We start from the raw sequence: 25,485 nt of genomic DNA on the forward strand, positions 1-25,485 counted from the left end.
CTGTGTACTTTCACAAAACAATATTCTGAGATAGTGAGTTATAAATTGTAAGTTCCAATGTCTCTGTGAAAGTTTGAGAACAAAGGACACTCATTAACACAGACAGCTTCTGTTTGCCCAGCCAATTAACTGCTTTGTGCTTTTGCCGCATATTTCAGGAGGACAGCTGTTCCTCATCTAGCCAAGGAGTTCTAGTTGTCTGTCCGGTCCTCTATTGGCCAGTCTAGAATTCCCTCCACAAGCAACACTGCATATGTCCTGCTCATAAACCTTTAGCACTTCCATGTGGGTGTAAAGTCCCTCTCCTCTCATCTCTACATGACGCCTCCGCTAACCTCTGCAGCCAGTTTACATCTACATTATTAAGTGTCAGTTTGACAACTGCTTTAAACTCCAGCCATATTTTCCCCCTCCATTCTATTGCTTATGGGACCTTCAAACTCATTGCCCTTGAAACTGCACGTCCACTTGCATGTATTGGAAATTGTTTGGCTTGTGTAGTTGGGTTTGTTTAAAGCAATATGTTTGGAGTTTTTGACATGTTGAGCCATGAGGTTATTGTGGGTAGTGAAAGTTTAAGGGCAACTCCTGGAATCAAACTTGATGCTTTTTGGCACAAATGTTCTATCCTAAAGAGAAAAGGTGGTTATGGTGTAGCATTGAATTGCCAATTCTATGCCAACATGTGGCAAAATGAATCAAACCTAAGATCTGATAAGGCTGTGAAAGAAGTACCTGCTAATTGCATAATGGGAATCAGGCATTCTGAGCTATCGAAAGGGAGCAGATATGAGGAATTGTTCTTGGGCTTTGTTGTGTCGTGCCAATGCGCCAACCGTTCACTCGCCCTATCGCTGCCTTCCCGCAGCTTCAACAGATAAGCAGGCAGGAAACAAGAAATGGATTTATTTGATGCTCCGTAATAGCAAGGTCTGGAAGAAGTGGGCAGACAAGTGAGAGGCAACCCCTTAATGAGAATCCTCAAAGGGAACAAGGCAGAGGGCAAAGCAATGACTTCCATACTAAAGATATTTAGAGAGGAGATATTTCACAAGCTTGCACAACTGAGATTCCTCACAAAGCATCGTCTTCTGAGGGTTTCTCAAAAAAACTGAGCAATAAAATGACCTTTTCAGAAGTTCAGCAGGAATTCAGGCATTTACCCTCCTTGCAATTCTTTTTTTTTTTGTTATCTAACATATGTTTGAGGATGATAATCATGTTTGTTCAATGGACACAATTAAATCGGTTCAAAGAAATTGTGTGTATGGGGGGAGTTGTATTAAATATAAAACATTATGAATGCATGCAATACATTACATTTTAATTGAAAGTGAAGAGAATATAATTACCCCTTTTTTTAAACTGAAAGTGAAGAGAATATAATTACCCCATTTTAAAATTTGAAAAAATAAATAAAAAAATCTATAGAATGGTAATCTGGATGATGAAATCAGCAGACATTCAAGTTAATGGGGACATTCAAGACTGACGAAAGTGATGCCTAACTAATTCAAAAAAGTTATTCTGCTGCCATTCTTTAATAAAAAAAAAAAAAAAAGACAATATAACGTGTCCTGTTTGGGTTTAAAAGTGTGTTTTTGGTTTCTTGGCAGACATCAAATGAACTTATCTGCAGGAAAAGTTTCCCTGTAGCAACATCTAAGCTATCAAAGATATTAATATAATAGAATTACAATTGTGTCATTGCTTATAAGCTTATAAGTTATTATCTGTAAAGATAGAAACATGTTTTCTCTAAGCAGGAAATTTGCAGTCAAATTTGCGACTGCATGTCACGCTATCTACTGAACGTATCCTAATGGGCACGTCTGTGTTATAGCAAACAGTCGCCGCTGTCACCATCCTCCTCTCTTGAACGCAACAGCCTTTCTCTTTTCATTCTTCTCAGCACTGCTGCATCACAGGCTTTGACATCGGAGTAAATGTAAAATTCATGGATCTGGTTTGCCCAGAGCGTGTGGATTAAGCTACAGGGGTAGTTAGTCAGGTCAGTGGAAGAAAGAGAGATTGCTTTTTCCGACCCCTGTGCATTGTCGGAGTCACGACGTCGTAATGAAAGTCAAAGAGTAGCATTGATGTTTTCTCCGAGTTTTGTTTGTTTGCCTGTTTGTGTATTCTGAACCTTCTTTTTTCTTATGTTTCTTTCATTGTTGCAGCTGTCGCATGACGGCGGACATCTATAGGGCATTACTTGTGGTTGCGACATGAAGAAATGTATTTTCTTTTGATGTCAAAGCCCATAACAACATGCCTTAGGGTGTGAAAAAGATTTTGTAGAAAAACAACCACATCTTCCTTTTCTTGTGAAAAGCATGGAAATGACCGGTAACTGATTTTAAGTAGAACAATAAACAGACCTGCTTTTTTCTCACCTCAGGCAAACCAAAAACCAAATGTGTCTGATATTCTTAGCCAAAATACATTCATTCATTCAAAGATTTATTTTTTTTTCCCCACAATCTCATATAATCCAATGTGACAAACACAATCTTTCAAGAGACTCTCCTCACATTTTTTCGCACATGAACACAAACAACATGTCCTGTCCACCAGTGGAAAACACAACGGTCAAAGATGCGTGTACCGTGTAGATAGAAAGACAATGGAAATCAGCACAATAAAATACAAAAACATGATCTGTATTGGTCTTAAAAACATGTTGCTTCACATTTGAGACTAAAATAGATATGTGCAAACCTTAAAATGTATTTAGGAGCATGTGTGCAAATAAAAAAGTCTGCAGGACCTAAAAAAAGTTAAAAAGTTTCATGGTATTTAAGGTCATAAAAAGTCTTGGTAACACTTTACAATAAGGTTCACTAGTTAACATTAGTTAATGTATTAACTAACATGAACTAACTATGAGCAATCCATTTATCACTGTATTTGTCAGTCTTTGTTAACGTTAGTTCAAAATACAGCTGTTCGTTGTTAGTTCATGTTAGTTCACAGTGCATTAACTAATGTTAACAAGATTTTAATAAAGCATTAGTAAATGTTGAAATTAACATTAGCAAAGATTAATAAATGCTGTATACGTGCAGTTCGTTATTAGTTCATGTCAATGTAGTTAACTTATGTTAACTAACGAATCTTATTGTAAAGTGTTACCAAAGTCTTAAATATATTAAATTATATAAGAAACGTCTTAATTATCATTTTTAAGAGGTCTTAAATTTAGGGATGGAAAAACAGGAATGAAGATACAGTCTAATGTGATTATTAAACTTCAAAAGGCTATGATTTTCTTTAAATATGACACATTTCAAAGTAAAAATTCAGCACTGTTGCACATTATACAGATTAATTATGGCAATGTTTAGTTTGTGTTTACATTGTGATATGTTGTAGATGGTTGAAAGAGTGCATATTTGATCTCCCTCATCTTTTTGAATGAACAGCCTGCACCAGTAAAACATAGACATTTCAAAATAAGAGTCCCTCATTAAGGTTTTTTTCCCCTTCATATTTTGATTATGCAATAAAACACTGTAAACTCAATATTGATACATTTCCCTTATAGTTATTTAACTTCAACGTAGGAGCATGTGCTCCTTGGAAAAAGTAAATGTAAAGCCATGTGTTGCAATCATGATGACCTCAGGATGATTCTGTTTCCCCAGGTGCCAGGATCCAGTATGAAAGGATAGGAAGTGATGTCACTATGCAGTGCGGCTCGCTGGACAACGACGCTTCTGTATCGTGGAAGGTGAATGGCACGGACGTGAAGGCCCGTCGCCGAGAAGAAGGACCGCGGCTCATCCTGATGGAGGTGAACATGAGTAGCAACGGCTTATACAGCTGCTTCCAGAACCCTGACGGCCAGCGCCGCGACCAGATCAATCTCCGTGTCGGACGTAAGTAGTGACTGTTTATCCTGATTTCTTCTTCCTCATATTCACTACATCCTTCCCAGAACTTTGAATAACCCTGGACAGTGTTTACCCCGACTCTTCTTTTTGTAAACAAGCACTGCGGTCGTTTCTGCCACTTGCTAGCCGGTCATCTCATAAAGGCCAATAACCTCTTGTTTGGATGTCTCCACTGTGTATTTGAAGAGTGTAATTATTAACAACAAACGTCATTGTTTGACCCTGACCGCTCCTTGGTTCTCCTCCGGCCCCTGATCCCAAGCCTTGTCTTCTCCAGCAAGCAGCTGCTTCTATCTGTGTGGGAGTCACTGGGGTGCAAGTTTTACATCTTATCTACTTGTCGATGGGATTAAATTGTCGTATTGGATCTTTTTTATGAGGATATACAACATGATGTGAGAGAAGATAGTAAGCCTCGTCCAGATGTGCACAATACAACAGGGTCAGGGTAGGACTTCTGAGTGGCCCCCCCAAAAAAATTCAGGCATTCAATCACTCTAAGTTGTATATTAAATATCTGTATATCTGTATATTAAAGGGGTGCTTTATTATGATTTAACTTTTTTTAACTTTAGTTAGTGTGTAATGTTGCTGTTTGAGCATAAACTACATCTGCAAAGTTATGATGCTCAAAGTTCAAAGCAAAGGGAGATACTTTCTTTTACAGAAATCGTTTTTAAGGACTACAACAAACGGGTGGTAGGGACTACAATGAGCTTCTTCATGGGTTAGTGACATCCCTAACCCTAAAATGTACATAAACCCCACCTCTGGGAACACCGTTTATAGATTATCATGACAGAATATGCTAATCAATGATTAGAAGATGGTTAACTACACATCAGCTACATACGTAAATTCATCAACTAACCATTCAGAAATGTCCTGTTGCAGTCTACATGTCACTTCTTCTTGAGTCTCTCCATATTTGTCCGACTCCTGTTTGAACATGAAAGGCTAAAAGTTTTTGAAATGTTCAGTGCGTGTCTGTGATGTAATCTGCCAACACACGAGCTCTTGAAGCTCCGCCCTCTGTGCCGGGAGCAGCAGCTCATTTGCATTTAAAGGGACACACAAAAACACCGCGTTTTTGCTAACCCTCAAAAAGTGACAATTTTAACGTGCTATAAAAAATATCTATGGGTTATTTTGAGATAAAACTTCACATACACGCTCTGGGGACATCGGATACTTATTTTACATCTTGTGAAAAGGACATTATAGGACCCCTTTAAACATCAAATGTGTTCAGATAGGCTGTGCATGAACATTTAGAACAAACGTGGGTGACGTGTTAGACTTTGGTAGATTCTTGGTAGAATTGGTAGATTCTTTTCCGCAACTCCCATATAACCCCACAGCTAAATTATAAACTGCTATGCAGTAGCAAATGTGCAAAGCACTGCAATCAATATGATGTGACGAGATGCTACCCGTAACGCCGCCTGACAGCAATTTCATTGACTAATCAAATTAGTCGAATGAAGAGGGGAAAAGTGGAGATGAGTCCTCTTATGAGAACATGATGAGGAATGCACTTCATCACCCGCCTCTGCATACTTCCTCGGCCGCTGAAAATAACTGAACGAAATGTAAGCGACATCACGTGATTAATACAAATATTAATAAGGAATTTCATTTTACATGCATTACAAATGCAACATTTCATTGAGCATGATTGCGGTTTTTACTTGTCAAAAACTATGGCAAGTTTTTACTTTATTTCCATTTATTCTGTCTGTCTCTGCAAGAAGAAAGTGTGAAATTATCTTAAAGACTTAGCCACATGTCGTTCCAAACCTGTATCACTCTCAAACTAGTTTGGAAAGAAACAATGGTGAGTAAATGATGACAGAACTTAAAATTTGGCGTAAACCATCCCTTTAAGACATTAATCACACATGTCTCCGCTGTTTACTTCTGGTACCGTACTAACATCTGTTCCAGGTGATCTAAACACAAGTGTAGCCGAGACAGATTGCCGTTTACACCTGGTAGTAACATCTTAAATGTGTCTCATGTGATCAGATCTCATAACCACATACTCCACCTACTACGTCAGTGTGTTACTGCATTGTTGATAAAGCAAAAACTGTTAAAAAGTCAGCACATTGTGACACACCACATTTTGAGTGGGCTACAGGGTGTTTTCTGTTGAGCAGATGCCGTTAATTTAAACAAGCAAAGGTGTAAACAATATGTCATTGTGTGGCGTTGCTTCGCAAAAACAGATTGTGACCTTATGTCTGGTGGGCTAGTGGCCGTGTGGTCGCGCTTCCTCTCTCACAGCGGCTGGGTCATGGGCAAGACGGCTCAGCTAACAAGATAAGTTCTGCAGCTAAGTGTCTGAATGAGAATGGCATGGTCCCAATCCCACAGACAGGGAGAGGCTTCCTCCGCAAGTACGTCAAACACTCTGCCTATCTGTGGCAGGAGCGCTTGCCAGGAATTAGAGGGGAAGAATTGGGTCTGGCCATTTACAAGGATTCCTTCAGCTCCTCTAAACAGTCTTTAGTGGTCTGCCATAACCAAAACAGTTTGTGGGTCAACTTTCACTGAGAAACCATAGGAAATAAGTTATGATTTCCTTGATGATTACGCTGGTTTTGTTTGTGAGCGGATGGTTCAAGATAGCTACTGCTTTTTAATTTTTTTTTTTTTTTTATCTCTTTCTTCACCGTTGTGCTAGGGATCCATGCCTACAGTTAAATCCTCATTGTTACAATGCATATTAAATATTAATATGTTCTTATTGTCTGTTATTGTTGCACTGCACAGCATTTCTGCTTTCAGTGTGGGCCTGTAGCTGGAAACAAGAAAATGAAAGACAAGGAGTGAAATCCGTAAACATCACAAACTTGATTGCACCATGGCTCACAAGCACCATGGCTCAACGTCTCAAGCGCATTAACATCAATTATTGTCCACGACTCTGAATAGTCTTTGTGGACCATCTCTTCTTACCCACTAGTACCAGATCCAACACTTTTTAAGTTGCATTGAAAAGGAAGTAGCGACATTTCTTTTTATTAGGGATGCACCGAAATGAAAATTCTGGTCTGAAACCGAAACATCAGGATGCACTTGGCCGAAAAACCAAAACCAAAAATAAATTATAAATTAATAACCAAGTAATTAATTTAACTTATTTAATATCACTCAAATAGCTAAAACTGAGTTGTACAAATATTTAAATTGCACATAAGGCAGTTTTTATATCATATTTTTAATAACAGAATTGTTTCTACTCTGAAATAAACAATTAAACGACAATAAACTGTAATAACTTGTTTTCGTGACATATTTATTCAAACACATTAAATAATGAAGACATCACTAACAGGTTAAGTAAAAATATAATGAATAGAGGACTCTGTTACATATATTTACATATATGTGCATATATTTAGCAAAATGCTCTTCTCTGGAGGTATGGTTTTCTAACTAATAAGTTTATGGAGATTAGCTTTCTTGAGGTAAATGTAACGTTAAGTGACATTGTATAGCCTACAAGCCGATTACATGAGAATAGGATTCATTTCAGAAAGTTGTAATGTATCTTTTAATATACCTTCTGGTGTTCACCTATGTTTATTTTGTGCTGTAACTAGTAGTAAAGAGGAGATGAGATGATCGGTTCACGTGCGCTTGATCCACGGTGCCGCTTGAATTGAGGCGCTACAGCGATCTGTCATGCCGTATTAACTCTTTCCCTGGATATTTCCGGCTTTCCGCGTTTTCACTGTTATATGGTAGGGGCCGCTATGACACATCTTCTGAAAGAGTACTAAATCTCCTGATTAAAAGACATGTGAAGAAGCAGCAGAAACAAGTGATAGTATGTAGGCAAATGCATATGCAAAATAACGTGATCATCAACATTAAACAGTATATAAATCAAAACTGCCTAATGTTACTGAATGAAATGTCGACCCAGGGCGAGCTATAGGACTGTAAAGCTTTGGGGGTGTTGATGGACTCGATCTACTCCTGAGTTTTGATCATCGTTCTGAATCTGATCTGGATGTAGTCTTTGACAAAAACATATTTTTCTCTGCTTTTTGCTCAAAATGTTGCTTTTTTTATTAAACAACCCCACATTCAAGTGTTGATAAAAAAAGATTGCTTTAAGCTAGAATAAAAAATCATTTGTTTTGTTTTTGTTTTTTTGTTGTTCTCTGTTTTTTTCTTTTTATATGTTGCATGTTCAGATATTCATGCAACAAAATAATCTGTGAAAATGTTGTGAAAATGATCATGGGAACATTTTGCAATGATGGTGGGGAAAGAGTTAAAGAGTACCAAAACTGTTAATTTTGTAATCTTCAAAGAATCTTCAAGAATTCAAGGACCTTTAACAAGATCCACAACTACATTTCTTAAATGTGACCCGATTTTCTAGATGTCTTTTTTACATAATGTGCTAGATTGTAAATTGTGTAATGACTGAGTATATGAAACCCCATGATTTTGGAATAAATAATGAGCTCATCTATCATACTTTCATAAAGCTGTCTTGAAACACTCAGTATGATTAATACAGTCCTCTGTAGCATTATTGGTTGGCAGGAAATATGATGCATAAGCATAGCAAAGTTTACTAATAATACTAAACTTTTGTGAGCGTGTTTGCTACTTAAATTTGGTCTTTCATTTACTCCTTCTGAAAGTTGTCTAACCCAAATGTCTCACATTCACCAAATGTATCCATGAATTGAAATCACTGGCAGGTCAAATCCAACAGTTTGCCATTGCACAAAAAAACTAATGACTACCTACCAAGACAAAAACAAAAAAAAACTGTATTGGCCTTCACTGAAGCATAAAATAACACCTAAAGTAATTCCAGCCTAATGAGCATTTTCATAAAAAGTATAAGGGCATGAAAAACATATTCACCAGAAAGTCACCTCTTGTAAAGTTCAATACTTGCATCATCCTTTACCCTGCTGTTGATTTTCTGTTGCTTGTGTTCCGTCTCCATTTAGCTGTAAGAAACAAGAGAAAGCCATTAAAGTGGCATGTTTTGTCTGCCCTGGGAAAAAGCTGCTTTCCTGCAGGATAAAGTGCTGGGTCTACAGTAAGCAACGCTGAGGGTTCAGGCAGGACCACAAAGTATGCGAGGGTAAGCGAGCTGTGCCGTTGTCAGAGATAGCATGCTCGTGTTGGGCTGCTTTGCGGTGGTTGTCAGGGAGGAGGTTTGAGAGAAGACACACTGTATGTCGAGGTCATCTCTTCTTTGCTTGAGTGCTCACGATGCCGTAACTATTAAACTTTTATTATCTTACTGCAAGCAGAGGCAAACAAAAAGCATTAAACTAGTTCCCACAATGCTTGTGTGGCGTGAAACCTGGGGAAGATAACAAGAGATCATCAAAAAGTGATAAGAAGTTATTTTCTGGTATTCCAAAGATAATTTTCATTCATTCACCCTTGTGCCAATACAAACCTTTCTTTCTTCCAAGAAACACAAACAGGGATATTTTGAAGAACATCTGATTTGGTATTTCCATACAGTGAAAGCATATTGTGTCTCTGAAATGAAAGCCAAAGAAACACAATTAAGGCCCGTTCATGTCAAAGACAATAACTGTAATAACCATAATTATAAAGTTTGATTAATTGTTCTGATCCTATGAAAGTAGCGAAGTCCACGCACAGCTATAACAGATGAACAATATCACATTCAGAACGATGTTTTTTTTTTTCAGCTGAGGAACGATAAAAACAATGACAGCCAATCAGAATCCACAAGACATTTTAAAGAACGTGAGAATGTGGATGATAATATAGTTATTAATATAGTTAACTTTTTGTGGTTCTTACGATAGAATAGCATGAAAATGCAGCATTTTAAGATTCATGCATTTCAAAAAAGTGAAAATCAAATGCCTGGCTAACCTTAAACCTTCAAAGTAGTTCCATACCCAGTTTGAATTACTCTCATGCTTGCATATTTGTGCTCAACTAAAATTTCAACTATTAGGCAGATTCTGTGTCATTAGCAAAACATGAAAAATGACTTTCCTCTTCCCCCTAAGGGACAGGAAAAGAAAATTGCTTTCAACTACACACCCCCATTAAAAAAGTCTGAATTACCATGTTCTGATCATTGCTTTGGCCAAAAAAGTTTTTGGTCAATTTCTTTAAGAGATGGCCCCAGTTCTTATTTGTATTTTGTTAAGGCAGAACTCCTTTTCCCTGCCAGCTTTATTGTATGTGATTGATATTTTGTTTACCATTGGCGTCCTCTGGGATTGTGGAGAACGGGTCAGCCAAATGTAGAATACAGTAATTACATCAGAGCGGGAGAGAAAAGCTCTGCGAGACAAACCTAGATAAGACTCGCCAGCATGAGAGGCAAAAATTTGCTTCTGTTTTTAATGGTTTTCCAATCCTAGACTTCCCTCTGCAGAACGTCCTCAATAAAAAGAAAAACAACCTATTTTGACAATAAGTCGTGTAAATTGTGCATCATAATGTGAAAGAAAACTTTTGATGGTCCCTTCTGAACTTGCTGTTGACTATAATTAACTTTCTACATGTCAACTAACTCTGATTAGAGTATTAGTAGACTGTTTGCTTAATATTTGCTAACTCTTTATTTTGACGCTCCTCAACAGACATTATACTGACTGTAAGCAACTTTGAAACTACATGTCAACTTATTCTAACTCGAACCCTACCAGTCTACTAATACTCTACTAATACTCTAATGAGAGTTAGTCGACATGTAGGTGCAATGTTACTTATAGTCAACAGAATGTGTTAAAGGGACCATCAAAATAAAGTGAACCGAAAACGTATATTATTAAAAAATATATTTTTACAGAAGACAAATATTATAACAGTTTGAATTTGCTTAATTATGTGTTATTTTTTGTTGCTATGATCCTACAAAAAAAAAATAATAATCTGGATTCGTGGAGCACATTTCATTATCAGAATTGCTGCTGAAATTGTCCATGCTGATCAATTATCCAGGGCTTTACATTAAGCAGAAGTGAGAGGAAAAGGAAAGAGAATTATAGAGATGTGACGTGCTGAAGTTCTCTGCAGCAGATTTATGCCGTTTAGCAGCTTTTCTCATCCTTTGGGAGGAAGGATTGCTGAACTTTAGCTGTAATTTACAAGCTTCTTTCTCCAGGATTTCCTCTCTAATCAAATTTTCCCCATTCTTTCCATACTGTCTGCATGTTCTCAAGAGAAAGACAGATGCAGGAAGAAAAGGGAAAAAGAAAGAGAACATATTGCTAAATACTTACCCGTTCCAGACTATCTGTATATTTTAGCAAAGCTTTTCCATGTTATTCAGTGGGAATATGGTTACTGTCAAACATATTTTCAAACCTAAGATGGATGTGGGTCTGAAAAGCAAGAAAATCAATAAGTAATTTAAATTTTTTTTGTGGTTCATTTCCACAGTCATAACCTTATTCCCTAGTAACATAAAAGCGTTGTTATTTATAGCTGAAGTAGACAATGTCGATACATTTACATGAAGATTTCTGGATACCTTGGAATTGGAGTTGTGATTGTACTGGGGAATTGTGGTAGTAAGAAGATTAATAGAATAATGCATTGCAGAAGATGTAGCAGAAAAGCTAGTGTAAAATGAAACAAAAAGAAATCGACAACCATCTGCAAAACCTCCACCAAAAACATCTGCATCCACTCAGACCATCAGAATGTTTTCAGGACAGGCTCGAAAACAGTAGCTGAGCTTTAAACATTACATAACACACCCCGTGTGCCACCAAGATGAACCATGTCAGATTAGCGACTGCTTTAAGAGGGTCTGTACGTTCTTAACAGAGAAACATCGGCTCCAATGGACTTATGCCCTCTTTTTTCTTCAAACAAACAACAAGAACTCAGCCCCTCATAACCCACGCATAAGTACCCAGGCTAGATGAAAGAAAAAAAAAAATGACAAAACACAAGAGCTTCTTTCGGATGAGCCTGTTTTATTGCAGAATAACACATCACTATTGATCTTGGCTCGATTGGAATCCTAAAAGGTGGGCGCTCGCTTTTTTCCATCCACCGGCGTCAACATGGAGCGTGTCCCACATTGAGTGAGCTCATCACGCTGAAAACCTGGTGAAGCTGTTTATCTGTGAAGGCTTAACTTCAAAAGACAGCCCACACACATGCATGCAAACGAGAGGTTGGGGTTCTGTGTGTGTGTGTTTATACTGTATTTAGTGGAAGGTTCAGATACCTCAAGCACCTGTCACAGCTGAACATCTAGGAAATGCAAATAAACATACTACAGCAAATCCAAAGCTGATGATGTTATTATTTTTATTTTGTATTACTATATGACATTTCCAGTACAGATTTTTTTGGATTCTGTCTTGAATCAAAACTATTTCATTTCCTAAAGGCATTAACTTGTTCATTTGTTTAGTGCTTTTCAAAAGACTTTTCAGTCAGCTTCACGGGTAACAGACCCTTTCAGTTTCCCCAGTGAGCAAGCCAAAGATGAAAACCAAGCCAAAAAACATATTACTACCTAGCAAACATAAACTTACCAACCCATCCAATAACTCCTATGTACCCACCTTTGTATCTACCTTACCAACTGACCCACCTAGTGTGCCTACTCTGCATAAACCTAAGCTTATTCCCCCACCACCTACCCTACCTGCCAACATACCTACCCTACACATAAGGGGCTTTCACACTGGGTAGTTCTAGGAACTAGCCACCAGGGTGGTTCCCCGATAACTAATTGTTCCCTTAGGAAAATTTTCCTGGTTGCATTCGCACTGCCAGTAGGAACTCTGAAGTGAAGTAGGCCGCGCTTGTTGTTGTGACTTTTATTTTGACGGCGCGGCGGACCTTTATTTTGATGGCGCTGAGAACGCCAGAGCCTGAGCTCACAGTGCTCGCATTCTCTGTGTTCATTAGTTAAGATCTATCTAACAGTCCTGTCTTAATACGTTATTAGATAGAACTGTTATGCATAGAAAGTAGACAATAATGAAGAATTTATTAGCGTATTCCATGTGGTTGATGTCCAGTGTTGCTAGCTGAGCAGAAATACATAATCGTGTTTGGCTTGGTCCCCTCAAAGTTGCGTTGGATTTTCTCCTCAGCGTGAAGGTTAAGAGGCCTATCTATCACTGTTTTCCATGTTCGTAGAGTTAGTTTGTGGAGTAAATATATAGGCTATAATCTGTGTGTTTACACAGCTTTTTTTTTAAATGGCGGATGCTGGTATTTCACGTGCGTTTGGCCGATCAGCGAGTGCAGGTTTAGACCCGACTCTGAAATAGGAGATAAATTAGTTACCCCAAAAGGAGTTCCTAGAACTAAAATCGTTCCTAGTTCCTGCGGTGCGAACACGCCAAAAAACAGGTACTCCTGTCAATAGTTCTAGGAACTATGAAAAGGTTCCTTCGGGGCGAAAGCCTCTATACACATACCTACCCACCGACCTATTTACCCTACCCACTGACCTACCTGCCTGCTTCACACAAACCCCAACCACTAAATAAACTACCTGCTCTACCCCCTCTTACTTTCTACCCACACTATCCACTCACCCACATACCAACCTTACATAGCCTAACCTAATCTAATCCCCCACCCATGCACATGTGTACCTACCCTGCCCACTGAACTACATACTCCACATAAAAGCACCCACCTACCTCTCTGCCCTATACTGCCCATCTACCCTACCCCTCTCCCACATTTTCCTTTCCTAGCCCAACAATCTAACCTACCTACCAAAAGTTAACAATCCACCTATCAACTGACATACCCTATTGTACTGAATGCACCAACCGTCCTACCTAACATCCTATCAACTTAATGGCTCCACCCACCGAACTTCCTTACCAACCCCTCACAAAAAGAGAAACATTATTTGTTCCACAATTGAAAAAGGCAGTTGTACAATTGCAACTTATTCAGCCACAACGAATGGGCACAGGATAACCTTTCTTACACCCAACAGAGCCTTGAGCCAAATGTAACCACTTTGCACAAAAAGATGGCTGGCGGCCCCGTGTTTGATAATGCTTACATTGATCGCTTGTTTACAATAGCATTTTGTCAAGTAATAAGGTCAACCAATGCATTGTTTGAAAGATATGAGACTGCAGATTCGTCTTAGTACAAGCAGCATACAATCGATAACTTTGTGACAGTTTTGCTTTACCTATATTCTGTTGTGGGAATGTAATGTCTGCCAGAATAATGGTGACATTGACCTTTTTTTCCATGGGAAAAATCTAGTATACATTGTCCATAGTAAGGTCCTGACTCTCTATGGTCATTAAAAATCCCAGGATGTCTTTCGAAAAAATAGTAGGGATTTAACCCTGGCATCCTGGCCAAATTTGCCCATTGGCCTCTGTCCATCTTCATGGCCTCCTAATGATCCCCATGATTGGCTTCATCACTCTGTCTCCTCTCCACCAATAAGCTGGTGTGTGTTGGGCGTTCTGGCACAATATGGCTGCCGTCGCATCATCATCCAGGTGGATGCTGCACATTGGTGGTGCTTGAGGAGATTCCCCCCTTCCATATGTAAAGCACTTTAAGTGCAGAGAAAAGCTCTATATAAATGTAACAAATTGTTATTATTAATACCATTATTATTATATATATTATATATTATATATATCCAAATACAAGCAAACTGATAAAAAAAACTCTATAAAACTTCCATTGTTTACATCCTGAAATGTGCTTATCACAAGGGTGTAGTCCTGTTTATTCGATAGATTCTACCACACTATTCAATGAAATATAACTTATCAATGTATTTAGTAGAGTGTCTGGAATGGAATGAGAACAGCCCAGATTTCTGATGAAAACTGGCCACATAATTTTAAGAAAAGAGTGAAAGAGGAGAGGGACTTTTGGTGACGTTTGATTATGCATAGGCAAATATCTGATTATGATTATGCAATATCAAATATCTAATGGAAAAGTACTGTGATGTCATCTAACATGTAGCCTATGCAAAAACATATACACCCATGTGCGGATTTGCATATTCTTAAATAAGTGATAAATTCCTTACAAACATAACTTAAACACCCTGACATTATTCACCCACCTCTATCATGATCATATATTCTATAAGACAGTCTCTTGTCAACATTTTTGCTCTGATTAATTAACAATTTCAGAAAGACTCTGAACAAAAGCCACCTGCTTGCATCTAAATTGACAACAGAATGCGGCTTCCCAGAGGAAACATCTCATTCTGAGCAAGGTATAAGTGCCAGCACTCATTTCCTGTTCCCTGCAGTATGGCACATGCCTTGGGTGTGCCCTCTGCTCAAACTGGGAATTAAACAGCAGTAAAGTGTGTGCAGAGTAAGTTTGATTATAAGATATGGAAGGTCTAACAACTCCCACGCTGTGAAACACTCTTGAAATTCTTTTGAAGTTCAACAAGATAAAAGCAAGCTGTGAGAACTGTTTTCTCTGTGTAGCACTTTCTGTTTTTAAAAATCTTTAAAGACTCCATGAAATGCCTCAGTTGAACAATGGGTCAATAAACAATGAGTATATATGTTTTTTACTGGTATAATGTAAATTCTATTCCAACCATTTGAGGCGGGTCATTTAGAAGACCAACAGTCTTTTAAACATAGCCTATAGAAGCTTCTGTTTACATCATAGTCGTGAACCATGATTTGCTGCTAGCTATAGTTAATTGGAGGCAAGTGGCATTAGGAGGAGGGGCAATCTTATTCTTGAAGGCATTTTATTGGACAGAAACTTTGAATATGCCTTTGAGATCATCAGTATTGTTTTTTATCTGTATACTAGCTTATAGATGACTTCAGAGCTAACAGACAGTCCAAAGGTTCTCTGTAAAATAGTTCCAAAATGCATTTCCCTTTCATTGAATATGGAGTACAGCTGGATTAAATTATGAATAATTCAATTATTCAAGCTGCCCACCAATAAAAAATAAAAAAAAAACATACAGGTGTAGCGGCTAAGGCTCTTAGTGTTATTGCGTTTCCAAAAGGAAAAATGATTTCAGAGCATTTCCACTGGGAATATCTCTCGTCTCACCTCACTGCTTCATCAGAGATGGAATTATGGAACGCTGTGTCACACTCTAGCGACTCGCTATACAAGACCTCATTCACACACAAAAGATTAATCATGTGCGGAATACTAAACCGTTTAACAAATATAGTCTCTACAAATCCTAAATCTGGATTTAGAGCATTTCCAAGGGCCATCGTCGTAATCATAACCTAGTAGTCATTACACTAGTTCTCTCTATCAATTTGAATGCCGTTTGAGTTTAGAGGGCGTGATTTTCATTCCAATAAAAGGGGCCTTCATTTAGAGATGAAAAATAAACAGTGTTCATTATGATTAGGATCTTAGCCAAGTGTATAAATAATGTAGGAATAATGCTGTACGGTCTATCTCTACTCCCCCTAGAGGTCTTTCACCTCATATAATGAGGGCAGTGCTGCGCCCATACTGTGAATTATTAAAACCCAGAGCAATTACAAAAATTACACTACATGCAGTAGAAATGCTATTAACATGAGCTGTATTGGCACTGGCTTCCTCTGATTGTGTTTGAAATGTGCCAAGGTTGAGCAATTTCTGCACTTAAAGTGGCTCGCCAGTTAACTTTTGATTTCTTAGCAGGAATTATTCTTGTTCAATTTTTGGACTTGAACTCATAAACTGCATTTTGCACACCCTCGGTTCTTGTTAATCAGGTCATATGAGGATCTCTGTAGGAGGTATATGTCTAGGTATGTTGTCTAGGTAGGTTTGGAACAGTGCAATACCCGAATCTATGCACACTTTTAAGTGCAAGAAGAGGTCAACTTGATTTTGTCCTTGAATGGTTGCCATTTTCCTATGTCAAGACTTCCACGCTCAGCAGCTAGATTTGCACATTCTGTGGTTTGACCTAACATGTCTGTTTTAATGTGTTGGGGTTAGATTTCCAATGAAAATCTTGGGAGAGGGTTGCAAAACGAGGAAAGAATGTGTCTCTAATTTGTGTACAGTAACGGCATAAGGTTAGAGTTCCCTCTCTTCTGACACACGAACATGCATAAGCTCACTGTATATGGTTACGGAAAGCTTTAACGCAGTACTGGCAATTTTGATGAGTTGCTTTCGACTTGATGCCCAAGCTCTTAAAACGCAAAGTTCAAAGTACAGACACCCTCTTCAGCTTTTTCAGAATTACCTCAACATCCCACTCTGTAGTTAACCTCCTTCAGCTTGTTATTTTTCATGCTAAACGCCAGTATGCAGCTCAGAACAAGCAGTAATAAGTAGTTAGACGTTTCCTGAGTCTGTCTGGCTCCATGTGATCCAACCTCATAAACCAGCATGGAAGTCAAATCAGGTCCGGATGAAAGATGATAAACGCAGAGCCAACATGTAAGTGATCTATCTGAAATCTCGCCGTATCCACAGAGCGCGTGCAGAAATCCACCACGTTACAAGAGCAAGAGTGCTTATTTTCAGAGCGGAGCAGCTGAAACTATTGTTATTTTTAAGGCATTCCATTATGTTACATAATTTTCACAATCATAATCATTAAAACAAAGGCTGCCAATTGTTCCGTTAATCACCTTAACTGCTTATCAATTAGCAGGTAATTAAAAAAGCATTATTTGTGGCAGACAAAAACATTGAACAGACATTACAAAACATAGCTTAGAAATCTATTCATCGTTATTTCTTCATTTAACATCACTGGCCTGCAGTCCACAGCCAATCCATTTGGCCACATTTGGCCAAAAAACGTGTTTTGAGACCCTTTTGTCCTCGTTCCGGATTCTACAGACATGACTAATTATATTTAATGCTTAATCGCTTTTCTAACTAATCACACTTCATTAATTCTACCCTGTTTTACAGCCCTATTTAATCTGTCTATAACTTTCTAAAACATCCAGGTTATAAAATGCTCAAACAAACTCTTTATTTAAAAATCACTGGACTACATAAACAGAAGAGAAGGATACCGTCACGTCAGCTCGGACAAGCATACTATGTGGACAGCTTGGTAGTCATGTGACTTCTACTTGTGTGGAGATCATGTGACTTATGTGTATATTTGCCAGAGTTACTTGAAGATGGTGTTTGGATGAAAACAGAAACGTCTTGTCGTTTCTTTTTATGCAGTCCAGTGATTTGTTTGAACTGCCCTATTATTTTATGTTGACAAAATGTGGTTGGAATGTTTAAATGAAGGAATGTTTTGCCAAAAAAATGAAAAGAAATATGTCCCTGATCATCCATCCATCCAATGTTTTTTTTTTTTTTTTTACAGTATATCTAGAGTTTTTGTGCTTTGAAAGAAATCACACTTTGTCTAAATTTTTTGCATAAAAAACCTTACAAAAAAAAAAAAAAAAAAACCTTTACCTATTGATTGTACACCTCCAGCACAAGCAGACTCTGTGATATTCACAAGTGATTCAGTTGGAGATTTGATTAATTGCCATCAATAAATCCATCAATGCATGCCTGTGCGCTTAAGCTCAGTATACAAGTAAAGCACACACAGTGACTGTGAGTGTTTGTGTGTGTGTGTGTGTGTGTGTGTGTGCTTTAATTACTCTAGATTCAGGCTGTATTTTCATACAGCTAACTGTAAATTAGATCTATGAGGTTACAAGGGATACAAATTGGCTCAGTCTAAACAAACAGAGCTGGCAGGTTTGATTGGCAGCCGAGAACATAATTATGTGAAAGAGAAAAAACGGAAGAGCAATCGGCTGTCCTCTGCACACGAGCAATTCAATTAGTGGCCTTGTAACCAGAAGACAGTCCTAGAGTGTGAAGCCGTGAATGAATATTCATTATGTGAAAGTTCATTACGAAGACAATTATGAGGCAAGGACCTTGAAATAGAGTCTTTGTTTACCCGAATTATCAAATATACTGTATTGAGGGGGGCAGAAATCATCTTAGTTTAAGTAAAAGCAAGTTTTGTTTACTTATTACACCACAAAAATAAAATTGTAAAATGAGCATGTGTTTTGAATGCATGAGAACGGAACGTGTCACACGTTTCAATATTGACGGAAAGAGTAATTGGTGAGACTGACCAGTCAATGCAATGCTGTCGCCGCTTGGAGACAATTTAGAAAGTCACTCAAATCGAATGGAAGTTCACTGAGATTTTATCGCAAATTGCTTCGATTGCCCCCTGTTTGATCCTAATTTAGTTTTGCAGTTTCAAGGAGTTCTGTGACTGAACTCTTAGATGAAGCTTGACTTCATTTTACAGTTTACAAGCTAAGGTTTGACGTGTTAAGTAAATGACAAGTTTAGAAATAAAAGATTGAAGGAGTTTTACAGACTGTAAAGATGGAATTACAAGGCAATGAATATGAAAGAGTTTTATTGTTTAATAATATTATATTTGAAGTTTTGTGTTGTATTGAGTATTCTGCTGGCAAAGAATAGAACATAACGCATACTTGTGTTGTATGAAAAAAAAATATGTTTCACAGAAGAAAGAAAATAACGACACAAGGATGAGTTAGTGTTGACAGATTTTTTCCATCCTGCATGAAATTTAGAAGGAAATTATGGAAGCTTGTTGCCGCCACAGAATAAAAAAATAAAAAAGGTAATTGCGACTTTTTATCTCACAATTCTGACTTCTTTTTCTCACAATTGCGAGTTTACATCAGAATTGCGTGATATAAAGTCACAATTGTGTATAATAAAGTCAGGATTGTGGGAACTTATTTATTTATTTGGGCATATTTATATCTTGCAATTCTGACTTTATAACACAATTGAGAGATATAAAGTCATTATTTTTCTTTAGAATTGGGCTGTATGACTCGTAATTGCGAGTTTATATCTCACAATTCTGAGAAAAGATGTCTGAATTGCGAGATATAAACTCGCAATTGCGTGTTATAAAGTTTCTTGCAAGTGTGAGTTTATATCTCTCAATTCTGACTATAACACAATTGAAATTTTATATCTCGCAATTCTGACTTTATAACACAATTAAGATTGTATATCTCACAATTCTGACTTTATAACACAATTAAGATTGTATATCTCACAATTCTGACTTTATAACACAATTGAAAGTTATATCTCGCAATTCTGACTTTATAACACACAATTAAAATTGTATATCTCACAATTCTGACTTTATAACACAATTTAAATTTTATATCTCGCAATTCTGACTTTATAACACACAATTGCAAGATTATATCTTGCCATTCTGACTTTATAACACGCAAATGCGACTTTATATCACGCAATTCTGACTTTATTTCTCAGAATTGCAAGATATAAAGTCAGAATTGCGTGATATAAAGTAAACTCGCAATTGTGAGATAAAAACTCGCAATCATCTTTTAAAATGTTTTATTCTATGGCGGAAACAAGCTTCCATAGGACATTTAAAATATATATACTGTACATGGATACACAATAGAAAGCCAGAAATGCATGTGTCTGCTTAAATGTGATTTACTTTTGAAGCTTCACACTTTTAGGGTAAATTGTATGGTTGTACGACTGCAATTCTCAATTCTAAATCAGTTCTCTAGGAAGCACTGACATGTTAGTTATATTATATTCAAAAACACATGGCCATTAAATAAGCAAATATTTCTCAGTTTAACCTAATTAAAAATCCTATTTGTCAGACTTAAGTTTATTCAGATATAACCCCTCACTATGCTGTATATTCTGTTTCTCATTAGGGTTTGGCAGTGATCTAGCGAGGGAGTGATGATTATGTGGTCAGATTGTTTTCTCAATAGATCCTTGATGGTACTTTAATGGAGAAATTGTTCCGTGTGCTCATAATGTCTGTGATTAGGGAAATGGCAATAGACCCTTGACAATGGAGGAAGGAGGAAACCATTCAAGTATTGGCAATGTTGATGACATCATCATGCAATATACAAAGCACACACACATGCAAACATTAATCGGTCAGTGACCTTGGTACTTGCTATTTAGCAAATGCTGTTTGTCTGAAGTGACAGTAAAATCTATTAAGAGATGTTTCCCGGGGTTAAGTGGCTGCTCAGTGATAATAAAGCAAAACTGCAATCTCAATAATTATTCACTATGGAATCATGCAATCGTCGATAAACCTGAAACTATTGTGTTGTAAGCTGTCTGTGCTGCCATCCTCCCCTTGACCTTTGGGCAGTAGCAAAAACAGGAATAACTTTGCTTTTAAATCAATTTCTTTATCAGTATTTTTTATATATCAAAACATCCTGTTTTTTTAAGTACATGTAACTTATTTTTATTATTTTATATTCATTTTTAAACACAAATGTAATGAAAATGATTGGATTTCATAGTTAAAAATGAACTTGAATATAATTTATATAATATTATATAACTAAATATATTATGCAGTTGCTGCCCTCGTAATTTGGTCTTGAAAGAATATATATATATATTTTTTTTTTATTATTATTATTGTAAAACAAGACAAAAGTACTGATTGAGAACATGGCAGTCTAACTTTATTGCATGCACTTTATTAGACGACTTTCTTCCGTTCTGCATGCATGTATCTTCAAAGGCTTGACTGGGGCATTTAGTAAAATATGAGCACATGTGGACAGCATACAGTGTATATCATCAGGCAAACGCATGAATGATGAATATTTCATAAGATCTTATGTTACCCCACTCACAGCAATAACCTAGAATACAGAAACAGACTTTATTTTAGATGAAAGATACTAGTAGATAGAAACTTCTGCATGAAATATGACTCACAGTCCCAACGGTTTGTGCTGTGTTTTATCAGTGACAAATTTAAGACCTTAGAAGATTTCATTTAAAACTGGGATGACTTAATTAGTATAATGAAAAGGGAACTAGATTATCTTAGCAACACCAATTGGCAAACAAAATGCATTTGTTGTCTTGAATACAGTTAGGTCACATGAGGACACAACCCTGTTTAATTAAACATGTCTATGTAAAACCGAGCCGCTGCTTTTTCTGTGCTTAGCATGCGAAATCAGCCAATCAGTGGCGATGATGATCATAGGAAACATGAAAAGTATGTTTTCTTTTTGTTTAAGTTCTAAACCAACTTACTTACCATGATTTGGAACGACATTGAGTAAGTAATGCCATCATTTTCTTTATTCACATTTTTTCTTGACCTAAACCATTTCATGTTTGAACACAAGCAGATCTTTGAAGATCTTTGTCGTCTTTCCAAAACGTTTGCGGTCATTGTAGCCAACTATGTGGCAAAACCTGTCCTATCAGACTCAATGCTCGGACAAATCATGACGATTCCTGGCTGTGGCGAACATTCATGTCCTTTGGTAACGCTCCACAAAGGCATGGTGATGTGCGCTGAAAGGCTTCAGTCAGTGGTTGTCTTTTGGTGTCAGAAGAGAAGAAGAGCAACCAGAGGAAGCCACAGCATGGCAGAGCAGCGAGTGAATAAACCCGACTCTGCAGGACAGCATTCATGACTTCATCCCAACAGAACAGTACGCTCCATGTAGAGCTTCTCCAACATGTTGGTGATCATCTCCTTCTGGTTTCGTACCTCATTTCTTTCTGTTTGTTGCTCTTTGAATACATGGCGCCATTGATGTGGCTCTTTCTGAAAGCGAAGCCTTTTAAAAAACTTTTGTTTCTTTTATTTGCCCTTTCTCTCACTGTTTCTTTTCCAACCTAGGTTCATTGGAAAAACGTGCCTCTGTCTACTTCAAAAACGTACCTATACATACAATTCACTGCAGTTTCCAGCTGAAATGAACATGAGCACAGTAAAACACCAACAACTTCACACATATTATGATTACAGGGCAGATTAATAAAGATTTATTCACTATGTTATGAGCTCAAATCACTCTTGCCAAAATGCATTGTTTGTAAACGTAAACATTGTCATTTGCATCACATAACCAGCTCCATTATGGCTTTTCTACCAAAGTAAACTTGCCTCGTAGTTCACCTGGTACAGAAATGCACTTGCGATGTGCTTGGATTAGAGTCCCGTGAAACAAAAGTCATGACAAAAGAGCTCAAGACTTGTAGAAGCAAGTTAAAATGACATGGTTGCTTCTACAATTGTGTGTTTATCTGACATTTGCCTTTGTCAAAACTATTGGTAATAGTGTACAACAGTGATCCCAAGAGTTTTGCCATTCATTTGATACTAATTTCTACCCACCTTAATATAACTTAATATACTGTCATTCTCGACAATGCACCTTTGTAAAAGTGGGGATTTAGAACTCACTAGCTTGAAGAATATATAGACACAGACTGTGGATAGAGATCTATTTAAGACTCAAACTCTCTTTGATACACAAACATACCCTATGTGAGTTTTTCTTGATTTTAACGTTGATTATTTATTGTACGAGCAAGAATGCAATTTTTCCCAAATATCCATACGATCACAAATGTGGCATTGATTTTATACAACAGTTAAAAAAACAAAAAGGATAATACAATGTGATGTGCATTTTAAACCCAGTATTGTCAGTATAATTAACTAATGTTCCGACGAAGGCCTCAGCAGAACTGTTGTGTCTTCAAGCAACACACTGCTGTTTAGTTAGTGAACGAATCTGCAGCTTTGAACCAATTGGGAGAGTCTGGGCTGGGCTGAGTCTGGGCTTAAACTAAAAGGCTGAGTTTAGTTTAATATTTTAAAGTATCACTTCGTTTTTACCATCATTTCATAGTTCTCTGTTGATTTAAACATTATTTATGCCATTGTAATTGCCTCTGAGCAGCATTAAACAGTGTGTATCTAAATCTAAATGCTTGTGCCACTGCAATGCAAAGATGTTTTTTGTTGTTACTGATTTCATTTGATTGAAGTTGTTTTAGTTTAATGTAAATGTTGCCACAGGCACATTTCTCCATTTGACTTTCCAATTGTTTTATACATGTGTCATATTTGCAGTTATATTTAAATTTACCTGCCATCATGACAGACATTTTAAAATTACTTTTATAATTTTTTTGACATCGATTTCATATTTTTGCTTCAAAAACCAAGAAAAAGGTTGCTTAAGTATCGAACCGAAAAGAATGTGGGAGTGATTTTCACACTAGTGACTCTAGAAGGCGTTTTTGAAAGGAAAAGACTTCCATTATCAGGTGGAATTGTGGTTTTTGTAGCTTTGCACGCAATAATTAGCATTGTCACATTCCATCCCCATCCACAGACCAGAGCGGCGTCTTTTGATTCCCCCTGCACCCTCCCTCCATTCCTTGGCCCAAATTAGAATTGTTACACGCATTGAGAAGTTGCTTTTATGTGTGTGGAAAAGTAACAGAAGAAATGTGGTGAGGTAATCCCCTTTGCGCCTCATTCATTTAAGAGATGTCCGGCTACATTTAGTGCTTTCAGACAGACTTTTTCCTCCCATTCTCTGCCTAGTGCACAACACAATGACAAGCATATGCTCTGGAGTTTAAGTTTGAGAGCTCTCTGCATTAAATAAAACTGATCAGTAATAGTAGAAGTGTTTAGTTCAAAGTGTCAAGCTCTGTTAATGTGGGAAAACTGTGCTATTTTATTCATTTAGTAGACCGTTAACCATTGGCCTACCACATTATTAAAATCTGTGAGGTTTCATCTGCACAATGTCATTTTTTTAGTGTTTGGAATGTACACTAACGTACTCTAACATTGAGGTCAGGATGATTTTTGTTTAAATGTTTTTGAAAGAAGTCGTTTTGCTCAACAAAACAGTAATATTGAAATATTATTACAATTTAAATGAACTGTTTTAGTTTATTTCTGTAATTTCCAGTCTTAAGTGTCACATGATCCTTCAGAAATCATTCTAACATGTTGATTTGGTGTTTAAGAAATATTTCTTATTATCAGTGTTGAAAACAGTTTTGTTGCTTAATACAGTATATTTTTTTTAAGTTGTGAGACTGTTCAGGATTCTTTGATGAACAAAGTTCTACAGAACAATTTTGGGGGGCCAGTTGTAACATTATAAAAGTCATTACTGTCAGTTTTGATCAAAAAATGTAAAAATAATGATAACAAAACTCACTTTTGCACAACAGTATACATTTTATATATGAGAATTTGCTCTTTTTAAGATTGTTTTTACACAAAAATAGTCCTCAAACAAATTTTCAATACAAGTTGTCATATTGACAGCATATGTAAAATAATGTTGATTACCACAAATAATAATTTAGTATAATTTAGATAATTTAAGTTTCAACCATCAAAAAAATAAAAATACATTTACAGTAAGGCACTTACACTGGAAGTGAACAAGGCAATGCAAGTAACATTCAAATATGCTGTTACTTAAACATTATATGTGTTAACTTAAGACGAGTGATAAAAATCACTTCACATACAAATTTAGTCTGTCATGGTCAACTCCATGACCATGTAAAACCAGTAACTTTCACATGATTTGTGGACACCAGAAAAGTGTGTAAAAATAAACAAATACCTACGTCTACGTGCATGTCCTTAAAGGATTAGTTCACCCCAAAATGAAAATTTCCTAATAATTTACTCACCCCAATGCCATCCAAGATTTCCATGTCTTTCTTACCTCAGTGGGAGAGAAATTATGTTTTTTGAGGA

At 37.0% G+C, this 25,485-nt stretch overlaps 1 protein-coding gene across 1 annotated transcript in view; it reads left to right on the top strand.

Annotated features, from left to right (window-relative positions):
* The window catches only part of cntfr (ciliary neurotrophic factor receptor), a 182,261-nt gene that overhangs the window by 92,732 nt on the left and 64,044 nt on the right, over positions 1–25,485 (top strand). The window contains exon 3 of the mRNA XM_084401446.1: positions 3,648–3,881. Coding sequence (XP_084257572.1) covers positions 3,648–3,881 — 234 coding nt within the window. The remainder of the gene's footprint in view (positions 1–3,647; positions 3,882–25,485) is intronic.

Source organism: Rutilus rutilus (assembly GCF_951802725.1).
Source record: "Rutilus rutilus genome assembly, chromosome: 25".
Lineage (NCBI taxonomy): Eukaryota > Metazoa > Chordata > Actinopteri > Cypriniformes > Leuciscidae > Rutilus > Rutilus rutilus.